This window comes from Fundulus heteroclitus, chromosome 1 (genome assembly GCF_011125445.2).
Source record: "Fundulus heteroclitus isolate FHET01 chromosome 1, MU-UCD_Fhet_4.1, whole genome shotgun sequence".
Taxonomy (NCBI): domain Eukaryota; kingdom Metazoa; phylum Chordata; class Actinopteri; order Cyprinodontiformes; family Fundulidae; genus Fundulus; species Fundulus heteroclitus.
Window position 1 is genome coordinate 9724584 of NC_046361.1, and position 22984 is coordinate 9747567.

The following is a 22984-nucleotide window of genomic DNA, read 5'->3' on the forward strand; positions in this document are numbered from 1 at the left end:
AGGCCTGGAGAACTTTCCCAGGTTGTAAAATGCTCTAATCATTTACAAAAATTCATTATTAAAACAGACTTACAACACTGCCGTTCCTCCCTATTAAACCACTCTGGCAGTTTAATTGCCTACACAGCTTTCTCTTCTCAACATTTTCATAAAGACTCCCAGTTTGCTCCTCAACAGCATGAGAAAACTATTCTCTACATGTGAAGTTTATTTTTGAGCTTCTTCATATGTGGCACCACTTCAACTCACCGCCTGGCAGTAGACTGTGAAGCTTCCACGTTCATATTGATGTTATTCTCACTCCAGCGGTCATACCGCACGCTGCTTTCCCCGCTGGGCTCCATTGGAAATATCTTTTCCTATTATCAGGGGTTTGTCGGCGTAGTTGTCCACTGCTCAATGTCAGTCTAGAGAGAGAAAAGGCATAGTATGTTACAATCGAGAAAATGTTTGCAATACAATGCACATAATGTGATTTAAAGTAAGGACTGATATCTGTGCGAAGTTAAATTACTGGTTGACTGATTGCTTAGATGACCACAAAAAAGAAACTTCTGATAGGTTTTTGCCTCTAATAATGACTAAGAATAACTCAGTCAGTTTTACGGAATAAAAACGTGTCTTTCTCACCTGTGGCCGATAACATTCAGTTTGGAAGTCCGTTTTCAAACCCACAGCCTAATAAGCACTGCCTCCGTCTCAGAGAAAGACTTTGACCAAAGTGCATTTGTTCAATGAGGCCTTCCTGTCATAAAGCTACAGACTATATCTAGTTCTTTCCTTAACTTTAACATACCACTTTTTCCAAGTAATAAAACTAGCTTACTGCTTGCTATGTTAAATTCCTGGTTTGATCATATTCTGTGCAGATATGAAAAAATTGCAAGACGACAAGGCCTTGGAAACGTTTATGATAGCTCATCCAGGATATGAATTATTAATAAAAAAAAAAAAAACAACAACCTTTGATCCCGTGTTTCTAAGGATCAGGCAACACGCGTGGGTGCAGAAGGAAGACTATGTTGTTGGTGTTTCATTAAATATTAACAAATATTTAAAGAGACAAATTGCTGTTTTCTTTTGATGGGATGTTATTGTCTAATCTTCAATTTTGGGTTTTCATGCACTGTAAAATCACCGTAAAATCACTGTAAAAGACTGTTGCTTGAAAGCAACAGTCTTTGTAAAATGAATAATTATTTCATATAATGCTTAACTTATATGAACAGAGGTCTAGCTATCTATCTATCTATCTATCTATCTATCTATCTATCTATCTATCTATCTATCTATCTATCTATCTATCTATCTATATACTTTATATATATATATATATATATATATATATATATATATATATATATATATATATATATATATATGTGTGTGTGTGTGTACACATACGCTGTATCAAAAGCACAGGAAGATTTTGTTTCACACCGGAAGCACTGCATACGTTTCTGACGCGTTCAAACCTCCGCTGCGCATTTTCAGGTTTGTTTGAGTCTTGTGTTTTTCCCGGTGATTAATGGCGTCATTCTCTGCATTTCAGCCTATATTTCTAACGATAGAGACCGCCACTAGCGCGCCACGGTAAGCGTGTTGGGGCTGGGACATTTATTCCTCCTTGAGAGATGTGTTCAGCTGCTGAATGTCTTTAGCAGCCGTCTCCCATGCTAGCTTAGGCTAACGTCTGCTAACGCTAGCGACCGCGTTAGCATTTTCCTGCTAGCATCACAAAGCTGGAAAACAGCGCCACACGTTTCCATCTCACGTCGTACCTTGGCGTTCCGCGTGTTTGAACGCTGGGTTTAGTTTACCGAGTTTGTGCCAAGACTTAACGTGGTTTGGTTAGTTCACCGGCTTGGCTCTGTAACCATGCTGTAACATGGCTGTAACCCGTAGACTAAACTCACGGCGAGATGTGGTTGGTCTGTGCTTTAACGTGCAAACGAGCTGTGGTTACACATGCTCAGTCTTTATCATAAAGACTGCATAAAGTTTATGCTGCAAACTTATCTAACAGCTCTCCAGATTATTAGTAACGTCTACGTAACGCACAGTGTATACCTATTATAATGTTTTGAATATCTATTAGAAGTTGTGTTGATTAGTCATGGACGAGTATGGGATTCTTACAAGATAGTCTTATGTAAAACACAAATAACATACCTAGATTATTAGCTTATTTAAAAATATTTTCAAGTAAATAGCCCTGTTTATTTTGCAGAATGTTCTCCATTTTACCTCTCTGCACTGATAGGAGTATAGATAATAGCAGGTTAATTAGTCGGGCTGTCTGCTGCACACCAGTGACTGTTCTTGTGTTTTGTGACTGGAAATATTCCTAGTTAACCAGAAATGGCTGACGTACATAATGATGATTCTTTTTATGCATTACAAACTGATGCGTCTTGGTACTCAAACAAGTCACAGTTGGATACATATGATTACAATAAGGAAAACGAAACAAACAAAAAGATTCTCATTTTTCTTTATATCTGGTGATCTAAGTAGGTAAAAGACACACATTTCTAGCTGATTAGGGGAAATTTCAAAAATAAATATTTCTGGTAAAAGTTGTTTGAGAATGATCGCATAAAAAAGTGTATATTTATAGAATTAATTTGGCCTGAGCAGCGATCTTCTGGTATTCAGATTAGCAGCTTTGGGCGATGCCTCATGTCTTTGCGAAACAAATGCTTAACAGCTACTGAAGAACTTTAAGGTGCAGCATTAACAGGAGCCTAATTCACATTACAGCGGTTCTCTTTCATCTCTGCAGGAGTCCCAGCTTACAGTGAGAGTCTTCTGTATGACTTGTGTTGGGGCTCGACGATAATTCAATGACAATATGTCATCGATCGATAGTCGTATATCGATGATGGAAAAAAAGATTCAATAAAAAGTTCAATAGATGAAAAGTTTTCTGTACTTTTGCATTCTATCTAGCCTATCATGTAGGTGCAGTGGTTACATCCTCCCAACCAATCGAAAAGCTCAATCACCAAGCTCCGCCCCTTTCAAAAAGTTCAGACAGCACACCTTCTTTTTAATTTTTTAAAAACTTGCAGTCTTGGTAAAAAGTTGATTGAATAAAGAGTTTGAATTCAGCGTTTGTGTGTTCTGTATCTAAGTATAGGTCGCTAAGCAACAGCATAAAATGATCAGGGCTGCACTTTAAAATATGTTTTGAATTTGTTGATAATTATCAATATTGATCAATATGATTTCTAGTTTGTCAATATGCTTTTTTTTGTTTTTTTTCTATATCGCCAGCCCTAACTTGTGTTGCCTCTCTATTTTGTTGCCTGAAAGCTTTGTAAAGTGGCTCTTTAATTGTCAGCATGTGTTTAAAACTGGTGCTTCTGAGGAGTTTGCAGTTGGCCCGCTGCTGTTATAGCGCCACCAAGAGGCTGAGTGACAGAACTGTAGCAGCTGGCACCAGGGCTGATTTCAACATTAGCTGTCAGCTCCCATAGTTGCATGTCCGGCTTCGCTGGAGTGGTGAGAACAATCTGAGACCCGTAAATGGGCGGTTTGGGCCCTCTGTGTACCTCATGCGTGATGATGAACGTAATCTGCAAATATCCGAACTGGTGCTAAATCTTGCTGTATGTCTGTGTTTGTCATGTGAATCAGGTGGAGAGTGGATGCTGATGGGGGACGAAAAGGAGACCTGGAAAGTTAAAACGCTTGACGAAATCTTGCTGGAAAAAAAACGCAGACGAGAATTAGAGGAGAAAACCGACCCTAAGCGCCAGAAAAATGTAAAGTGTCCTTAAGAAAAACGACAGATGAATATTAAATCAGTGTAAAGCATGCTGTGAGGAGGATCAAAACGACAGTTTTTTAAATTTTATTCATCGTGGAATGTTCCTGATGACGCTGCATTGTTATAGTATTTCATTATTTCATTTAAAGATGTGTTTTTTACTTGATTATTTTATGTCAAGAACAGCGTTTGGTTCTGTTTGGCAACATTTGCAACACATAAAGTCCCAAAGCTTTTGGGAGCTGCACTTTAAACATGCTGGATTCTGATTTGACCTTGTTGAAGTGATTAGCGGTGGCCGTTTCATGACGATGACGGCCATTTGAATTTTAAGCACTGATAAGTGTGTTTCTTTTTTTTTTTTTTTACACAGTTCTCACAAAGCGTCGTTCCACAGGCGAATGATCGGGAACCGAAACGAGACACTCCGGAGGAAGGAGAACTGCGAGATCCAAGGATGGAAATAACAATCCGTAATTCCCCGTACGTACGGGAGGACTCCACAGAGGACAGGTAGACCGAAGTTCACGACACAGACGCGTTTATGCGTAAAGCCCGTCTGACGGCGTCTGACGGCGTTTCTGTTATATTTCTGGTCAGAGGAGAGGAAGACGAATCCTTAGCAATCAAGCCCCCGCAGCAGGTAGCGAGGAAGGACAAGTCCCATCACAGAAAGGAGGAGAAGAGAAAGGACAAAAGACGTCACCGCAGTCACTCCGCCGAAGGAGGCGAGGCGTTTGTTGGATCACGCAGACAGAAAACGCGACCGAGAGACCCTCACACCCACATTAAGATCGTTTCTACTTTCTCTCTCCTTTTACCCTTGAAGCAGGAGGAAAACACGTCCGAGTCAAGGACAAGGAAAAGGAGCGGGACAGCGATCGCAGGAAGCGCCGGTGGGAAGAAGACAAAGCGCGCAGAGACTGGGAGAGGCAGAAACGAAGGGAACAAGCCAGAGCTCATTCCCGCAGAGAGAGGTGAGCGCCGATGGTAGAGTTACTGGCTTCATGGTGGGAAAGCAGATATCGTTTTTAAATGTGAGCACCCCCAGAACCTATGGACATGCTGCTTTAATTCACGTTTTTGTGTTTGCGACATGTTTGAACCCTTGAGCGGTAGGAAATGAAGTTTAGAGTTGGGGTGGGCTATATGACAATATTACCTCCTGAAGAATGACGACACGGTGAGGGCTTAGTGAGATCATCCACGGGACGCAGTTCACGCACACCTGTTCTTTGCTTTTTGCTCACATGCATGAGTTTCTTTTTCGTCCGTTTCGTTTCAAATTTACAAATGAACTTGTATGTAGCAGGAATGAAATGGTTACTGGTTTGAATGTGCACCAGGGTACTCGTATGATATTCAACTAGCATTGCAGTTTGAAGGTAAAATGACCCGTTAAAGCCATATTCAGGTACGGTGCTACTAAAAACTCAGGCTCTTTTTTATTTCTTTATTTATATTTTGATTGTCCATCAAATGCAATTGAAGATATCTTGTCCTCATTACACACAGAAGAAAACTACAAGAACACTCCTCTCCTCCAGCCGTTCCTAGGTGTCTAGCGGCTAATGCTAAGTAAGTAAAAACATTTAGGTGCGTGTTTGCTGGTTCCAGAATGGTCTGGTTCGTCTGTCTTATTTTGTCATCCACTTGTGAGGTTTTGTAGACTACTTATACCAGTGCTTCTCAAATAGTGGGGCGCGCCCCCTAAGGGGGGAGGGGGGAGGGGGGGGTCACAACAAAAGCCTAGTCTTTTTTGTCCAGAAAGTACAGGCGTCTAAATGTGAAAACAGCACCCCCTGCTGTTTGGTCTGTCGCCGCGGTCAATAGTATGATGAATACTATCATTAAACTCCTAAAAATGTACAAATCGTAATGTAACTGAAGTTTGTCTTTTAATATTAATGGCTTTTTTGCCATATGAGGTTCATAGCTAGTTAAAAGTTGACTGCAGATACAAGTCGGCCTAAAAGCCATTTATATTGTTAATATTATGTAGTTAAAGTGGCGATATTGAAACATTCTAGTTGTTAGAAACCATTACGTTATAAAGGGGCCCATATATATGCTAGAAACTTTATTCTGGCTGATCTCCAGAGCGACAGCTTTAATGCATTAAAGCAGATTAAAGTAAAATATTTGACCCATTTTGTGGGGATGGGAGGTCCTGAACCATTTTCACTTCTGCAAGGGGGGGGGGGGGGGCGCAACAGAAAACATTTGAGAACCACTGTTTTGTACTGAGCAGGACAGTCAATAATATTATGGCATCAATGCAGCAAACCTTAACATAAAATATGATCCCTGCAAAAACATTCTGAGTAGGTTGGTGAGAGAGTGATAAATTAAGGGAAAGCTCCTGCTAATAATATTGGTAACATTTATGATAAAGTTAAATAATACCTGTGATGAACACACACAGTAATCATAATCTAATATTTCTGAGACCGTTACATATTATGTAGTGCACCTTACCTGAGTAGTGGTGTTTTTGTTACATTTTAAGTCAATATAAATCGTTTTGAATTTGGCCAAACCGAGACGGGGTGTGCTGCAAGCCTTAAATGTGCATGAATCAACAATCAGCTGGGCCTGTCACAACTTGTCAAGATCTGCAGATGTTTAAAATCTGTTTTGAAACACGCTCTGGCCAAGCTACTCTGTTTTTTTTTTGTTTTTGTTTTTTTAGCGCCATGCATTTATGTCCTGAAATTGTGATTTAAACTCAGGATTTTTCTGTTCTAACAATCGTGATATAGTATATTAGCCATATTGCCCACCCCTAGTGCAGGTTTTGCTCCCAGTGTTGCTGTGGTTGTGCGTTTATCCCCTAGAAGCGAACACAAAACCCCTGGACTGTGTGGCAGAGTCTCTGCTGGTGTAATCGATCTGTTTCTGGTTCGCCCGTTCGGCCACAGGGACCGTCTGGAGCAGCAGGAGCGCCAGCGGGAACGGGACCGCAAGATCCGCGAGCAACAGAAAGAGCAACGGGAATTCAAAGAGAGAGAGAGAAGGGTCGAAGATCGGCACAAAGAAAGAGGGACTCGACGAGAACGTTAGTTACTATGAAGGATGTTTATGTTATGCTCTTTCTTGCTTGTTGAACTATCCTGTCTTCAGTGGCTTAAAAATTAGCATTTGCTAGTTCTCATCCTGATCAGTTACACTAAACATGTTATGCATCAGGGGAGCGGCTGAACGAAGGGGATTGGATTGCATTCAAAATCAGTTTTTTTCTGCCTCTCTGTCGTGAACAGTCGATTATTTATATTAGAAGGCATTGCACAGGTTTTATGTGCAGCCTCTGTGTTATCTCTAGGGAATATAGGGTCTTACTTTAACGCAGAGATTCCCAGAAGTCTGCCAGCATCTAAAAATCCAGGATGTTCTATAAGAGACAGAGGCTGAAAACTCAAAAATTAAACAAAGAGCAATTTTACTGTAATGCCTGAATAAACCCGGGATATATCAAAGAGAATATAGCTTCCTTATAAACACCTTCTTTTCTCCCTGCTTCCTCTGACACAATTTTTTTTAACACCTCACTGATGCTAAAAATGGTTAACTTGGAGTCTTCTTACCTGCATGTCAATTTCTGCACAAAACAGCGTCGCTGTTGGAGTCTTCTGGTTGCCATTAGGTAGAGATCAACCCATGCAGGTTTTTTAAGACCGATACTGATTTTTCTGACATACCGATACCAATATGTGCTGCCAATGTTTTTGGGGACGATTCTCGAAGCCGATATTGTTTTTTTTTTTTCTTCTTCTATTTACATGATAAAAATTACAATGATAACAAAGTAGTATTTAGAAGTATCAAAAGTTGATTTTAAATCCGCTAATATTAACAATCGGCTTCAGACCTCAGTTTTAAAGGGAAAGACAGAAAAAACGTGCATCACGACTCTTATGGCAGCGCTTTTCTCGCACTTGATGAACGTGTCACTGCGAGAAAGAAGCTTCTTTAGTTCAATGGGGAGAAGGAGGAGAAAAAACACTGACCACCGCTGCAGTTTATGGACATTATTTTATGTAAAGGTAGATGCTGTACATGTAGTGATACACCGGACATGTGGATACATGATTCTCCATGAGAACAAACACGCACAGCAGTGGCAGCTCACCAGCTGGAGATCAGATGTGGGTTTATAGACACACACCTCTGTTTCCTGCTCACAGCGAGACAGAGACAGACTTTGAAAGGCCAGATACAGCTAAATTAAACTACATCAAAAGTTCAACACTTACCTTTGTTGTTGTTGGCACCCAGTCTTACAACATTACCAGCCACTCTCTGCTAGGGAAGGAGTGGCAATGTATGCGCTTCACGTGATCTCAAGGCATGGCTGCTGAATACGCTAACTAATCGGTATCGGTACTAATCGGTAATCGAGGTGATCTCGTTCACAGTGCCGTCTCACCACCGCATGCTACCCGACGAGTATGACGACAAGCTAAAGCAGAGCCAACGTAGCCGCAGCCCTGGCCGTAGTTCCCGGGACCGGTCTGAGCACGGCGAGCCGCGGAGAGCTCCTGGTGAGTTTAGCGTAAAAAAGAAACGGACTCCTTGGTGTAATGCTCTCTTCTACGACAGCTGTGTTTGTGTCCACTTCTCTATTCAGCGTCAAAAGACGAGAGAGCAGACGTTCAAGACCTGCTAGCAGACCTCCAGGACATCAGCGATGCTGAGAGGAAGACCAGCACGGCAGAGTCCTCCATGGGTAATGTGCAATATGGAGCTACACGTAACGACAGTATAGCTTTAAACTCATGTTCACTAATGTTACACCAGTTATTCACTGCATTGCAAAATGCTTGACTTTTTTTTTTTTATTGAAAGAAATTCTCAGAATGATCTTTTTTTGAATTTCTAAAAATTGTTCCTCAGCTGACCTGATTTTTGCTTTTCATTCTGCTGTTGAATTCTCTCTGTCTCTCAGCTTCAGGGACGGGCTCTGAAGGAGAGGAGGAGGAGGAGGAAGAAGAAGGGGAAGATGAGTCAAGTAGCCACAGTGAGGGTGAGGAAGAGGAGGAGGAGGAGGAAGACGAGGGGGAGTCTGCTTCAGCTTCTGGACGGTCTGAGCAGAGTGCAGGTGAGATGTGTGATTTTTAACGTTTCTAGATGTTACCCATGTGTAACAATAAGCACGGTTAACACAAAGACCTTTTCTCATTTAGAGGACGTGAGCGAGGAAGAGCAGTCGGAGGAGGACTTTGAAGAGGAGAGGGAAAATGGAAAACACATTCCTGCAGGTCAGTGAACCCCTGATCCTCCGGCTGTTGTACGTCCGTTTCTGTGAAGTACGCAGAGAAACGAGAATGTCACGTTTTATTTAAAATGTGGGGCATTTTTTCAGCAAACCAGGTCCGCTGTACATCTTGAAATATAATTAGTTCTTCAGTTTCTTGGTGATAAAAGGCCTTAACAAGAGTCTTTATGGACATTCTTGGGTTAGTTAGGGTTTAAAAAAAAAAAGCGCTAAATCAGAATCAGCTTTGATCACCAAGTATGAGCTCACAAACAAGGAGTTTGATTCTGGTTCTGCTTTGCTTTCAATGAAGAACGTTTAAATATAAATAAATGGGGGGAATTGCGTTACGCAGCTGGAAGGAGGGGTGCAGCCAGGTAACATAGAGTGCGTCAAGCTAATAACAGCTAGTGCGTTAGCTTGCTCTATGGCGGGAACTTTACAGAATGTTTTGTGTTGCTCTCAAACATCGAGGCATTTAAAATAAACAACGCTTCGTCTGGCGGGGGGGCAAAGTAAAGTATGGCGGCCCGCCGTGCAACACGGTGATATTTAATGGCACAATTGTTTCATTATGTTTATATGCTGTTTTCATTTGTTGATTTCTATAGCTATTGTACTGATTAATCACAGTTAAGTACTATCAGGGCAGCCCATGGTTAGATTTGACCTAAACTGTCCTTGCCATAAAAAGCAGAGAAGTTCAGTAATCTCTAGATTCTAGGCCCTCGCTAAATGAATGCGGTCAAATCTCGTTCTGTCGCAGTTCCAGAATCCCGTTTTGACCACGACTCTGAGGAGACCGGCGAGGAAGAGGAGGATGAGGAGGAGGAAGATGAGGAGGAGGAAGAAGAAGGCAAAGAGGGCGTACCCACCCCTCAGTCTCAAACTCATTCCCGCTCCGCCACCCCCGAGGAGAACTACGTCCCGGAGTCGCCGCCAGTTTCCCCCGTGGAGCTGAAGAAGGAGCTGCCCAAGTACCTGCCGGCTTTGCAGGTCAGTGTCAGCCTTATAAACGCACCCAGGATGCACTGCAGCCTGCAAACTATGCATTTTAATACCTATTGAAGCTTTTCTAAAACATACTGGGCCCTATGGCTTTACTATCTGCCTCAGCAGCCTTGTGACGTTATGATTTTAGGATACTTAGAGGCTTTGTAACAGACCTGTAGGTTTAAAATAAAGATGCAACAAAAACCTGTTTCCTCGCTAGAATTCTGAACTTTAGGAGACCAACGCGTCTCCTCTTAAGGTTGTTTGCCCACCAGCATCATCAGATCATCGTCCCCGATGAAATGCGTCCACTCAATCATGTTCAGATAGGTTTAGGTTTTAGTAGATTAAAGACATCCTCAGGGTTTTAGCTCTTTATTCAAACAGGTCCAATAGTCAGTCATGTGTTCAGACGAAATCGTTGCATCTGCTCCAGACTCTTTCCACCTGTCACATACACCTCAGCTATAACCACAAGGTGTCGCTGTAGAGAAAATAAACCCAATAGGCAGCAGTAATGTTTTAATGACCCTACTTGTAGGTACCTCTGGTCTACCTGAATATGTGATGCTGTTTGTCTGGACAGCAGGGGTCTGCAACCTGTGGCTCTTTGGACCTTCCACAGTGGCTCTTAATAACTTTGGCTACAAATTATATTTTTACTATGGTATTTATTTATTTTTATTGAGCATCAGTGATACATTTATATTTTAACCCCGCCTCCCAAGAACACGTTGGACACCAATCCAGTAGGAGTAGATAATTGAAGGTAATACAGAAATAAACAAGAATAGTGAAGGAAAAAAACAACAACAAAAAAACATGTTTGTTTTATATACATATATCCTTTTAAATATATACACACATATGAGCGTACATATTAAGTGGCCACAGTTTTAAGTTTACCTAAATGCGTCAATATCGGACCCCAGACAGAGAAAAATGTGTCCCTGGACCCCCTTAGAGTATATTTTATTTTCTCTAAGTGTATGAAGTGTGTCAGGTCCCTAAACCACAATTTGGGTGAATTTTTTTTGATTTCCAATGCAATAATATTCTTCTACATGCAAGCTTATTATGGTATTTAAATGTAATGATGATGATAAATGCAGGTTTTAGCAGTTGTTTCTTGGAATAATTGCTTTTAATTTTCACAACAGAATGATGCTAAAAGTGGCAGTAATATTTCATTTGAAATCAATATTTTTTTCATTATGTTGGAAACTACGATTTTGTTTTACATCGTTATCCACAAATATCAACATCCCATCCATCCTTTTTTTTTGTAAACCTCAAAATACACATAAAAGGGCGTTTCTTTAACGGTGCCAACATATTTCCTACAGTAGGAAAAAATTATAACTTGTCTTTTTTCAAAAACCAGGCAACATTTGCGTCTCTGAACGAGTTTAATTCAAGTGTAAAGGCTGCAGGCCCCTGGTCTAAACCACGCGCCTATGGGTCATTTTATTCACTGAACAATCCTCTACTGACATTTTGCGGTCTCATGGTATTCTGGGTTGAACGCTGTGTCCAGGGCTGCCGCAGCGTCGAAGAGTTTCAGTGTCTGAACCGAATAGAGGAGGGGACCTACGGCGTGGTGTACAGGGCCAAGGACAAGAAGACCGGTATGGCAGGAAACTCCTACGTATGCCAGCTTTCAGCGCCTTTTTAAGTGTGTCTCTGTGAGACCGACGCTGCGTTTCGTTCGCAGATGAGATCGTTGCCTTGAAGAGGCTGAAGATGGAGAAGGAGAAGGAAGGCTTTCCCATCACGTCTTTAAGAGAGATCAATACAATTCTGAAAGCTCAGCATCCAAATATCGTCACAGTCAGGGTGAGACACCTGGAGGACGCGTTCGCCGGGATAACATTTGCTTTTCCTGCCGCTGTTTCTAGAATGATGATTTTTTTTTTCTGCCCGTTTGTTCCTTTTTTTCCCCTCATTGTCAGGAAATTGTTGTCGGGAGCAACATGGATAAGATCTACATCGTGATGAACTATGTGGAGCACGACCTGAAGAGCCTGATGGAGACCATGAAGCAGCCCTTCCTGCCTGGTAATGATGCATGATGTTCCTTTTTATCTCTTCTTTTGTCAAAGAAGACCTAAAACATGTGACCTTTTTGCAGGTATAACTCCTCAGCAATTATTAGAAGCTAATAAAAGGTGGCACCTTTCCTCTTTCAGGAGAAATAAAGACTCTTATGCTTCAGCTGCTTCGAGGAGTCCGACATCTTCATGACAACTGGATCCTGCATCGTGATCTGAAGACGTCTAACCTGCTGCTCAGCCACAAGGGAATCCTCAAGGTAAGCTAGTGCCACAAATCTAACCCAGGACCTTGAATTTAGAGGCTTTAGCTGCACGTGTGTGGTGGGTCAGGGTTATGGAGAGTCCACTCCTCGCAGTCTGTACCAGCGTAAACGAGTCTGCATGTCAGCCGACTCCGGCTCTGCCGTCAATTCAAAAGCAACGTGGCGGATAAAGCATTTACTACCTAATGAGCCAGCTCTAAAAGGTGCCATGACATCACTGTATAAACTATTTCTTGTAGCTGATATAGCTGCACATGTAAAGAGTTTCATTTAAGAAAATAACCTCAGCTTGTTTTGTCAGGCTAAATGTCCCTCCTCAGTAAAAGGGTCGGGTGCGTTAATGAGATGCAGCTCTACATAGCTGACTTCACTCTGATTGGCATCTGAGTTATCCTTTAAAGTAGAAGACTGTTTACATTTCATTTTGTGGTATGGAGTAAATAAAACATTTTACTATTAAAAGTACATTTTTAAAAGAAACATATCTGATAAATCCAAAAATAAATGAATATTTTAATCAAAATTAGAAAAAGATGATTTAATCACAGAGAGGGAAGGCTGCAAACACGAAAAAAAAAAACATCTGGTACTCTGCATGTGTGGTGGTCTCTCTGGTTTTAATTATTAAATCTACTCTTGAGTTTATAACGATTATAATCCTGTTTCAGAGTGTCACCACTCAATCCTTAGAGTCCTGTCAGTCCTTTGTTCTCGCTAAAGTACTAGAGTGCACCTGAGGAACTGTGATCATTGTAAGCTAAGTCCTCCCATATATATTGTTAGATTTTATAGTTTTTTCCCAGATACTCGTGGTCTGAGTGAGACGTTGGTCAACACGGTTTCAGCCGAGTGTCTGTGGGCATAATTTACACCAACGGGTGTCATTTTGTTACCCACAGAGAAACGCCCACAGGAGACGGGGAGATTGGGGGGGAGATGGGGGGGGGGCGTTTTGGGTCTTATTATAGTGGAAACAAACCTAAAAGCAAACATTTCCAAATCTCCAAGTTAAAAAAAACCCAACAAACAACTGAGTTTTATTTGTAGACACCTGTCAGCTTGAAATCTTCTCCAACTTGCTGTCATCTAAAACAAACCCCACCGTTGCAGCTTTATTATCCAGTATAATGTTAGTCTGGTTAGTATTTGATGAAAGAAACTCGATCTAGATGTGTTTGGGGAAATCTTCTGAAGACACACCGCCGCCGCTGCCAAACAACTGTGGTCTTACAGTTTTCCTTGTTTCTCCCTGGACTGCAGATCGGGGACTTTGGTTTGGCGCGGGAGTACGGCTCGCCCCTCAAGCAGTACACCCCCATCGTGGTGACTCTGTGGTACCGTTCCCCGGAGCTGCTGCTTGGAGCCAAGGTGAGATTTCAGGTTTCGCAGACATTAAGGTGGCGAGCCGATTGCATCACCTCGCCTGTTGGACTCAGAGATACGTTTCCATTTAAAAGACAAACATCTGTGAAGCATTTGGCCTGCGAGTCACCAAAAAAAACCCACAAGCCGCTGCGGGAGTTGTAGAGCGCAGGCTTTGCTCAGCCAGACGGCAGCGGCCCAGGAAGCTATCAGAGGAACATCCACTCTCGCTCGCGGGACGAGCCGCAGCCGAACGTTGCCAGGCACGCCGTCTGTTTGATGTTTCTGTGGATTACTACGGTGTTTGCTCTTCTCTCGGCAGGAGTACTCTACAGCTGTGGACATGTGGTCAGTGGGCTGCATATTTGGCGAGCTCCTCACCCAGAAACCTCTCTTCCCTGGAAAATCTGAAATTGACCAAATTAACAAGATTTACAAGGTGAACGCCGTTATTTGCTGTTCAGATTGAAACCCGAATTGTCACTGCTAAGGGCTGAATCGCCTCGTTTGCCGCCTATAAATGTGATGCAGTGCTTTTTAGGAGTATTAAGAATGTAGTTCAGTGGTTGGTTTCAGGGCGGAGCTGTTGGCAGGAAGCTGGCTAAAGTAAAATGATTAGTGATCCTCAGCACAGCCATGCATATTCATATCACTGCTTCCCATTTCACCAGCGACAGATTTCCGCATTTCTCCATTTCAGTTTGCGCCTTTGGGTGTAAGTATATTTGACGTGCGCCTGTTTACGCTCACCGCAGGACTTGGGGTCACCCAGTGAGAAGATCTGGCCCGGCTACAGCGAGCTACCCGCGGTGAAGAAGATGAGCTTCACAGAGTATCCCTACAATAACCTGAGAAAGCGCTTCGGGGCTCTGCTGTCAGACCAAGGCTTCGACCTCATGAACAAGTACGACTGTTTTCATATTTATCGGCCCTTCTAAGAAAGAACATAAAACGTTTTTTTCCTTTAAAGTAGCCTAATTTCACACTGACTTTTATTTATTTTTTTAATCCAGAGTACATTTGTTCAATGTGGACGAATTCCCACATTAAGCAATAATTGGTTTTGAGCTTCTTTTTGCCTCTGTTTGCCCGACTGCTGGTAATTCTTGTTAACGGGGCCTTTTTTTGTTTTATATTTGACTTTTTTAAGTTGATCAAGGAGGCTAGGAGTGATAAAATGATGCATGACTTGCTCTTTTCACACCAGTGCATCGTAATGATGTACTGGTGTGAAAATGGACAAGGATGGTGATACCCGCTAACAGGATCAGCGCTGGTAGGGATATTTTTCTCGTTTTGAATTTCTCATCACAACACACTAAATGTCCTGTGATTCACATCGTATCTGTCGAGGACAAATGACCGTCTTCACAACAATGCATCCCTACTTTCAGATTGCGTTTTCTCCTAGAAACTAAGACGTTTTCCTAAGCTACGCTCAATGTTGCCCCTCGTCTGCCGTCCTGTTTGTGCCGTTTGCGGACCTGATCTCAGGGTGCCGTCGCGGAGAGGAGCGTGTTTGGCTTGGGAACCTCAGGGGCCTCACCGCTACGTTCTTATGATTGATGTGGTTCTGTTGGCTTCTCCAAGCCATGACCTGCTGCGTTGACCCGAGCGGTTCACAGCTGAGTGAGAAGTGGCTGAGTCAGCACTTTACAACAACTGGAGGGAGGGAGAGGAAGCAGGTTCCCCTTTTAAAAGTGTCTCAAAACGGTGGAAAACCTGAGCAACCTGTGATAATGTAACACTCCCGCAAAAACAAATTGATTTTAAGTTTTTTTTACACATCTACACCAGCACTGTAAATGCTGCAGAAACACACCGACACTGATCTACAGTCAGCGCGATTCATGCTGCATTTTAAGCTTTTAACTTAGTCATAATGTGCAACTATCCTTTCCTCTAACTCCTGTAAACTTAGCTAGTATTAAGGAGAGAAAACACCTCATGGCCGTATTATCAGCTCAATTAAAAAAATCTCAAAAGATAATAAATATGAAGACACTAGGTTCCATTAATGTAATATTGAATACTATGTGAAATGATAACAGGCATGTATTAACATGCAGTAGAAATTATTGCACATGAGCAAAAGACAATTAAATCATGCTAAACACCCGCTGCTGTTTACGAAACGTTTCAACAGAGGCGGACCATCAACCCGCCTCAGCGGGAGTCGGCTCCAACGCCACGTTCATGATTCACTCTTCCACACCGTTCTCATTACGCCGTTGTCCAACCTACAGTAATGGCCTCATATCTTCTCTCGCAGAGGAAAAAAACGAGTCTTTAGGCGACCAAGTCTCACAGCTGCAGAGGACGTTAACAAGTTCAGTGCTGCTGCTGCTGCTGCAGGGGTCACAGGTCAGCGGGCGTCTGGCGCCGGTCCAGTGGCGCTGAGGCGCCCCAGCCGTCAGAAAGTATTTTACCCAGGGACTTGTTCAGGCCATACGGGGTCAGCATGGAGAGGCGTTCAGCTCAAAAGGCACAGGAGCAGAGCAGCGTAGGAGTCTGTAGGTGTGGTTTCACTCATGCTTGTGTGGGAAACTGAATGTTCACAACTATAGTTGGACCTTAGTGCTAAAAGTGCTTTTTAAACCTGGAGATAGATCCTGGAGAATAAATGTTCCTCCATCAGTTTATCCCGGTCCTTTAACTTTTCATTGTCGGCTGGCAAGCCCTGATCATTTTCTGTTGTTTTTTTATTTCTTTACTGTTACTCTGTGTGTGTTTAATGCTGCATGAAGACAGGCTCTCTTTTAAAGCAGCCACCGGCACCTAATCCTTCATCTTCATGTTTCTTAGATTGAGACGCACAACAGGGTTCCTACTCAGTCTTAAAAAGTATGGAATGTCATTTTTTTATCGCTATCCTCATCTGAATAAGTATGGGAACAGAAATTGTCCTCCTGTAAAATAAGGGACTTTTTCATAGTGTTATTTTCAGCCGTCTTTTATCTTTGATCTTGCCACGTTGTCGTCTGAGTTTTCATCCAGTTTGTAGAGATTTTAGGTTTTCGACTTCCTCACAGATAATTCATTGATAAGCGTAAACTCGTCCAGAAAAAAAAAAGGCAATTTCTCTTTTTCAGGCTCTGGACACCCCCTAGCAAATGATTTTAACCTGGACTGATGCTTCTTGACTTGAGTCTTTAGCTCGGATTCGTATGTTTTTGGCAAACAATGTAAACGAATCAGAAAATCACAAACTGGATTTAGCGCAAGAATCCAGTTCAGATTTGGCGTCTTTGTTTGCACGTTTCGTAACTAGCACTGATCTAAGTTGGCACGGCGCCCCAAACCAGCAGTGCAGCAGCGCGTCCCAACGCCAACCACAACCCTGCCGGTTCATGATGATGACATGCAGCCAGGTAAGTGTTTTATGTTCAAAAGTCAGGTTTTTAGGAAACACTTGGAAAACTGAGTCCAGAAAAGTTGGACATTTGAACAGAAACCCTGCCAGAATGACTTAGATTGCGTTTGCCTAATGTTTCAGCCCTCCTACTGTGAGATAAAGGATCTGTAGGGCTTGCAGCACCAAAAAGATTTTAATCAAACGGTGCCTCATGGGTGGAAGATTGCAGCAGTGAAACGTCGACTGAAACGCGCTGTTGGCGGCGCTGAAGTTTCTGTCCTGTTTGAGTGGCGCGCTCGTGGATGTGCTGCTTGTTTTTTGCTCCAAAGCACAGCCATGCTGGGTCGTAGAAACGGGCCAGAGTAAAGGCTGTAAGCCTTTTGGCTTTGGCTTTGTAGCATCTGGCAGCTGAAGGAAAACAACGTGATGCGAGTTGGAAAGCCGTCTGAAGCGTCTTGCTTCTGCTGAGCCTCAGCCCGATTCAGCTTAGGGAGCCCGTTGCACTCAGCCAAGTATTTAAGATTTTAAACCATTTATGTGTAATCAAATTGGCGTATTAAACAAAGCTCTGTTATTACGGCATCCTGAAAAAGAGACATTAGAAATGGCGATCTCTCTTTTCATAATTACTCACAGCAGACATGTTGGCGCGGCGCGGCCACAACGGGTCTGGCTGCCGTATTTCAGACGCCATGATGTAAAGGTTTAGGCGTTAGCTGCACTCGCTATCAAGAGGATCAATAAATGCTCTCACTAAGAAATGCTAAACTAAGATTTTCTGCCACTAATGCCTCAGTAAACTAAGGTTTTCACATGCCTGCAGAGATTTTGGTTAGAAAACCTTTTAGGATTTTTACAAACTCTTCCAAAGGGGAATTTCGTCCGACTTTAGTTGCCGTGTATTGCACATGTGGAGTGGATAGCTCATTCACACTTTGTACGAACTCCGTCAAAGGTCAACAAAAAAAGTTTAAAAGACTGAAAGGAAATAAATGAGAAAGCAAAACTAGAGCTGAACATGTTGTGGGGCTGGACGATATAGAAAAAAAGCTTATCGATTAAAAAAAAAATGCATATTGATCGATATCGATAATTATTGAAAATATTTAAAACCATATTTTATGTGCAGCTCTGCCTGGACATTTTATGATATTGCTAAATGATTTAATTTTAATAAAGAACACAAACACAGAATTCCAATAAAATATTTATTTAACCAACTTTTTTAACCATAGCAGAATTTTTTTTTAAGGAAAAATTACTTAAGAGACCTGAGTTATGTTATTAAATACTGACAAAGAATAAACTAAGGTGACCAGTAAAATGACCAAAATAAATATACCAATACCATTTTATCACAAAGAAGGGAGCCCAGTTTAGCTGCTATACCTGCTTTGTTTTGGAAGAAGTTCTGTAAGATTTCTCCGAAGAAGACACGCAGCAGCGGCGCGGGGCTAAAACAGCTCGCGCTGCTGCGGGTGTCAGCGGCTTACATGATGAAACAAGTTTGTTACGTTACCAGACTTTGTTTTTACCGGTTCCTTGCAAGTTTTACAAATCTCTGGTTTATTTCTGTCAGACTGGCAGTAAAACCCCGTTTTGGGACCGTTTCCTCCGCCGCTACTTGCTGCAACATATTCACGTGCTCTGTGTTGTGGTTTGAGAGGGCGGCGCTTTGTGACGGCGTGCCTGGGTCCGCGATTACGATTGGTCAAGAGGAAGTAGAGACTGTAGCATCAACCAATAAGATAGGCTGAAAGGAAGGAAGGAAAACTGTCTATCGAAGTTTTATCGACCCTATTTTTCTCCTATCGCGCCACACGTCTATCGATCAATATATATTGTTATTGAATTATCGTCCAGCCCTAGCATGTTGGGCCGATGGCGTTTCTGTTCTCCTGGAGGTTTCACCTTTTTTGAGCAAGCCATATTTTTGAGTATAACAAAACATAACAAAATGAGCTGCATGCATCTCAATATGCAGAAATTACAGGGTTCTACATTAAAACACACATCTTTGACCGTTAGCTAATATTTATTGAGCTCCAACATTGTGCATCAAAGTACATTCTGTTGGTTGATGCATTTATAGACGCAGAAAAAGGTGGAAATTCTCTGGGTTTTTTTTTTTTTTTTTTTTTTTAATGAATTCAGGGTTTCCGACAGAAAATTGGGTAATCCTGGCAGTAGTTGTCTTGTCGGTGGGAGGGTATGGAGGTTTTCTCCCAGACGGGAGCTTTTCTGAACGTTTTTTATGTCGCTTTAAAACATTGACAACATCGAGCATGTCAAGTAAACAAGCGACACTTAGCCAGGCGGGGGTGGAGTAAAGCATGGCGGCCTGCCAGGCTTATAATACGGCGGGGGAAACCCTCTGCATCTAATGAATATAGAGTAAAAAACCAGATTTTCCCTGTCTGACCCCCCAAATCACTGATCATAGCCAGTCAAGGGGAAATTAGCCCCTTCTAGCCTCGGGTCATTTTATCGGTGCATCTCTACCTGCAGTTGCTTTGGGGAAATCTTTCACTTAGAAATCTTTCAATAGGGAAAGAATAGCCGGAGTAGTGTTAAGCGGGGCTCTAATCCAAAGATCCTGTATGGACCCTAGACACCCAGCTGTGCTACTGTGGGGGAAACTCACTCTGGGGAAGCACACATCAGCTTTCCAAAACGGTGCTGTCTGCGTGAATCCATTCCACCTGGATGGATTGCGTTTGTGTTTGATGCAGAAAAGGCCGGCTGGCGTTTCACTGCCACTACTCGGTGGTCCGCTGAAAAAAAAAACAACCTCACTGTCAGCTCAGTGTCACCGGCTCTTGCATCATCTGTTGGCCGTCTCCCGCCCGCCATATTTCTGGCTCCTCCACAGAAAGAGGATTCCTTCGTGCACTTCGTCCCGCCTGAAAAGCCCTGATCTGTTTTCCAAATGGAGAAACGGCCCTGAGCGAGCTAAAAAAGCCCGAGCCCGCCACCAACGTACTCAAGCCGGGCGCCAAAGAAATCCAAATAAAAGTTTCACAGTTACTCCAAAAGCAAGGCCGCTCTGGGTTTTCGGGGCTGTTTGTTTACGGCTCAGTGAATAATAGCCACCGACTGTCTGTTTTCCAGATTCCTCACCTACTGCCCCAGTAAGAGGATCTCTGCCGACGAGGCCTTGAAGCACGAGTACTTCAGGGAGACGCCCCTCCCCATCGACCCCTCCATGTTCCCCACCTGGCCGGCCAAGAGCGAGCAGCAGAGGGTGAAGAGGGGCACCAGCCCTCGTCCACCCGAGGGAGGCCTGGGCTACAGTCAACTGGTAACCGCATCAGGCTCCGTCTTTCTCCATTACACCCGGCTCTCTCACTGCCGTCTGTGGTAAATAGATCACAGGCCCACCGCCTCCTGCTTTTGTGTCCGACTATTTCCTCCTCGTGTTTTCCAAGATGTGCTCCCTGCACCTTTCTAATGTTTTCTGCAGCGCTCCCGCTCACCCGTACGGATATTGTTGAACATTTTTAGCGGCTGTTTTAATATTTTCCAACCTTCTGGACGAGTCGGGGCCGCGCCAAAAACCTTTTGGTTGTTATTTCAGTTTCATTCGTGAAAAACACCCATCACACTCAGGGCTCTCTGGACCCAGACGTATTGATGAACCTTTAATTAGCATTCTCCCGCCTGCCTCTTTTGGATAACAATAAAAATGCCTCAATAAGTGCGTCAGCCGGTTTAATTGATGTGGTCTGTAATACATACCGTCAAAAGTATTTATTTATTTATAGGCTTTGTCACGTTTCAATCACCAACCGCAGTGTTTTCTTTGGGAGGGATTTTCTGCAGTCGACCAACTCAGTCACTCAAATTGTAAAGAAAAATGATGCAGATCTTTTTTAATGAAAAACAATCTGAAAAGTGCGTAGAGCATAGTAGAGTTAAGACATATGCATTAATAGCAGTGATGTGATCCAGCCCATTATAGCTTAAGCTCGGTTGTTGGGCTCCTGGAAGCTGAACCTCGGCCCACTCCTGTGCCTCCTTTGCTGCCTCTGACAGATTTTCCTCCAGGATTGTCCTGAAGTTGGCTACATCCATCCTCCCATCAACTCTGACCAGCTTCCCATCATCCATGAAGGCCAGATCTGTGGATTCTTCGATTAGTAGCTGTCCCGTCCACCTGAGCTGTGGGTCTCTACGGTTCCCCCAGAGTCACCATGGGAGTCTTGGCTGTTTCTATAACTAATGCTCTCCTTGTCCGGCATGTCAGTTTAGGCTTGGCAGGTTCTGGGTTGTGCCATTTTCAGATTATGAGCTTCATAGAGGATGTTCAAAACTTAGGATGCTGTTTTAAAACTTCCCTCTGCTTTGAGGCTCTCTCCCTGACCCCACCAGCTGTGTCCTTTTGTCTTCCTGATGCCGTTTGTGCTCTACTATTTTTCTACCAAACCTCTCAGACCTTCACCGGGCAGCTGGATTCCTAATGTGACTAAACTACCCCCAGCTGTCTGCTCTGCATGCTATTTTAGCAGTTTCAGAGTAAAGGTGGCTGAGAACTGGTGTTGTTGCCCAGACCAGCTCATCTGAGACAGAGTAAAATCCAAGGCTGAAGCACATCAAAGCCAAGAGAAGAACACGGCCCAGGGGGAGCGCAAGATCCAGGACCAAGATCAAACCAAAGAGCTCTGCTGTAAACGTAGTGATGTAGTTTAATGAGCGTTAAAATGTGACATTTTGTTTGAGGTTCTTATTGTGAAGGTCTGAAGACGTGGGGGGTGCGCATCCTTTGTCACCATGTGAGGGAATCATTGTTCTGGCTAGGCAGGCTCTGTGGGGATCCAGCTCTCGTCTCCTTGGCGGGGAGAGGCGCAGGCAGCAAGGACACGTTGAAGGAAAGAAGCTTTGTGACATTTTGACGCACCCTGGACTTACACTGTCAGCTTTCAACAACAAAAACGGAGATTACTGAAGCTGATTGGTCTTAACATGCACGTTATAAGGTCCTATAGTAGAGACCATGACTAGACCAAGACTTTGAAGATGAGGTTTTCAAGACCAGTCCTCAGCACTAGAACATGCCTGAAACTTCTCAACATGTTTAAATTTCCTTCAGCTTCACAATTAACTTTAGGTCAGTCTCTCCCATAAAAATCCCAACTAAATACAGTGAAGTTTGTGGTTGAAAAGTGACAAAAAGAGGGAGGGAGGGGGGGTGAAAGGGTATGAATACTTCTGCCAGGCGCTGTGCAGACACCACCACGTTTAAAAATGTTTGCTTTACCCCCAGGGTGACGACGACCTGAAAGAGACGGGCTTCCACCTGACGTCCAGCAACCTGGGAGCGTCTGCGGTCGGCCCCGGGTTCAGCCTCAAGTTCTGACCCGGATCCCGCGGGACCTGGTTCTGCCTCACCGGGAGGAGCAAAGCAAAGACTTCTGGGACTTGTTTGTTTGAAGCCAGACGGTTTGCGACTTCAGGCCAGATGGGTACCTGCCAGCCAGGCAGCTGGTACCGGACACTCGGGACTGTCTAACAGCGAGACGCGTTTTTATGTGGACATCTTCTCTTTACTACTCAGCAATTCTTTTTTTTTTTTTTTTTCACCATTTCAAACGTGACTGTTTCAGCTCCTCTACAGGAACCCGTCATTAGAGGTTGGGTTCTCATATTTTGACCCTTTTCTGGTTGGTTTCCTGGCCGCTGTACATTTCTGCAGGTCTGCTGTGCGATCCATCCAGCATCATGGCAGCGACTTACTGGGGAGCCTCAGCTGACGTGACATTAAGGCTGACAGTGTTTTTCTAAGAAATAAAATTTGAAACTCCGCTTTTGTCTGCCACTTCGTCCGTGTATTTATAATTTCTGTCGGCGCCGTAATAACACAGCAGCGCCCTGCCAAAAGCAGGAGGTTGAGCCTCGCAAGAAGTCCAGTCTTCAGCTAAACCGTAGCAC

The 22984-nt window shown here is 43.3% G+C and overlaps 1 protein-coding gene across 5 annotated transcripts; it reads left to right on the forward strand.

Annotated features, from left to right (window-relative positions):
- The first annotated feature begins 1427 nt into the window (after window positions 1-1427).
- On the forward strand, window positions 1428-22862 carry cdk11b (cyclin-dependent kinase 11B). 5 transcript variants are annotated; one of them, XM_012861983.3, is made up of 21 exons: window positions 1428-1494; window positions 3643-3770; window positions 4149-4288; window positions 4376-4503; window positions 4605-4752; window positions 5291-5353; window positions 6697-6833; window positions 8191-8316; window positions 8403-8501; window positions 8721-8873; window positions 8959-9033; window positions 9796-10025; window positions 11560-11650; window positions 11737-11858; window positions 11975-12080; window positions 12212-12333; window positions 13600-13707; window positions 14024-14140; window positions 14457-14605; window positions 20168-20357; window positions 22320-22862. In XM_012861983.3, exons 2-21 carry the CDS (start codon window positions 3654-3656, stop codon window positions 22410-22412), a joined length of 2514 nt encoding a protein of 837 aa, XP_012717437.2. In that variant the 5' UTR covers window positions 1428-1494; window positions 3643-3653; the 3' UTR covers window positions 22413-22862. The 5 variants fall into 5 exon arrangements, with proteins under 5 accessions (XP_012717437.2, XP_012717429.2, XP_012717433.2 ...); XM_012861975.3 differs by having other exon boundaries at window positions 4608-4752; XM_021316099.2 differs by lacking the exon at window positions 1428-1494 and adding an exon at window positions 1510-1593.
- Window positions 22863-22984: the final 122 nt, after the last annotated feature.

Coding starts and splice junctions, on each gene's coding strand:
- cdk11b (XM_012861983.3), top strand. CDS start 3,654: ATGCTGATGGGGGACGAAAAGGAGACCTGGAAAGTTAAAACGCTTGAC. Junction 6,834..8,190: donor AAGAGGGACTCGACGAGAAC/GTTAGTTACTAT, acceptor TCTCGTTCACAG/TGCCGTCTCACCACCGCATG. Junction 14,141..14,456: donor AAATTAACAAGATTTACAAG/GTGAACGCCGTT, acceptor CGCTCACCGCAG/GACTTGGGGTCACCCAGTGA.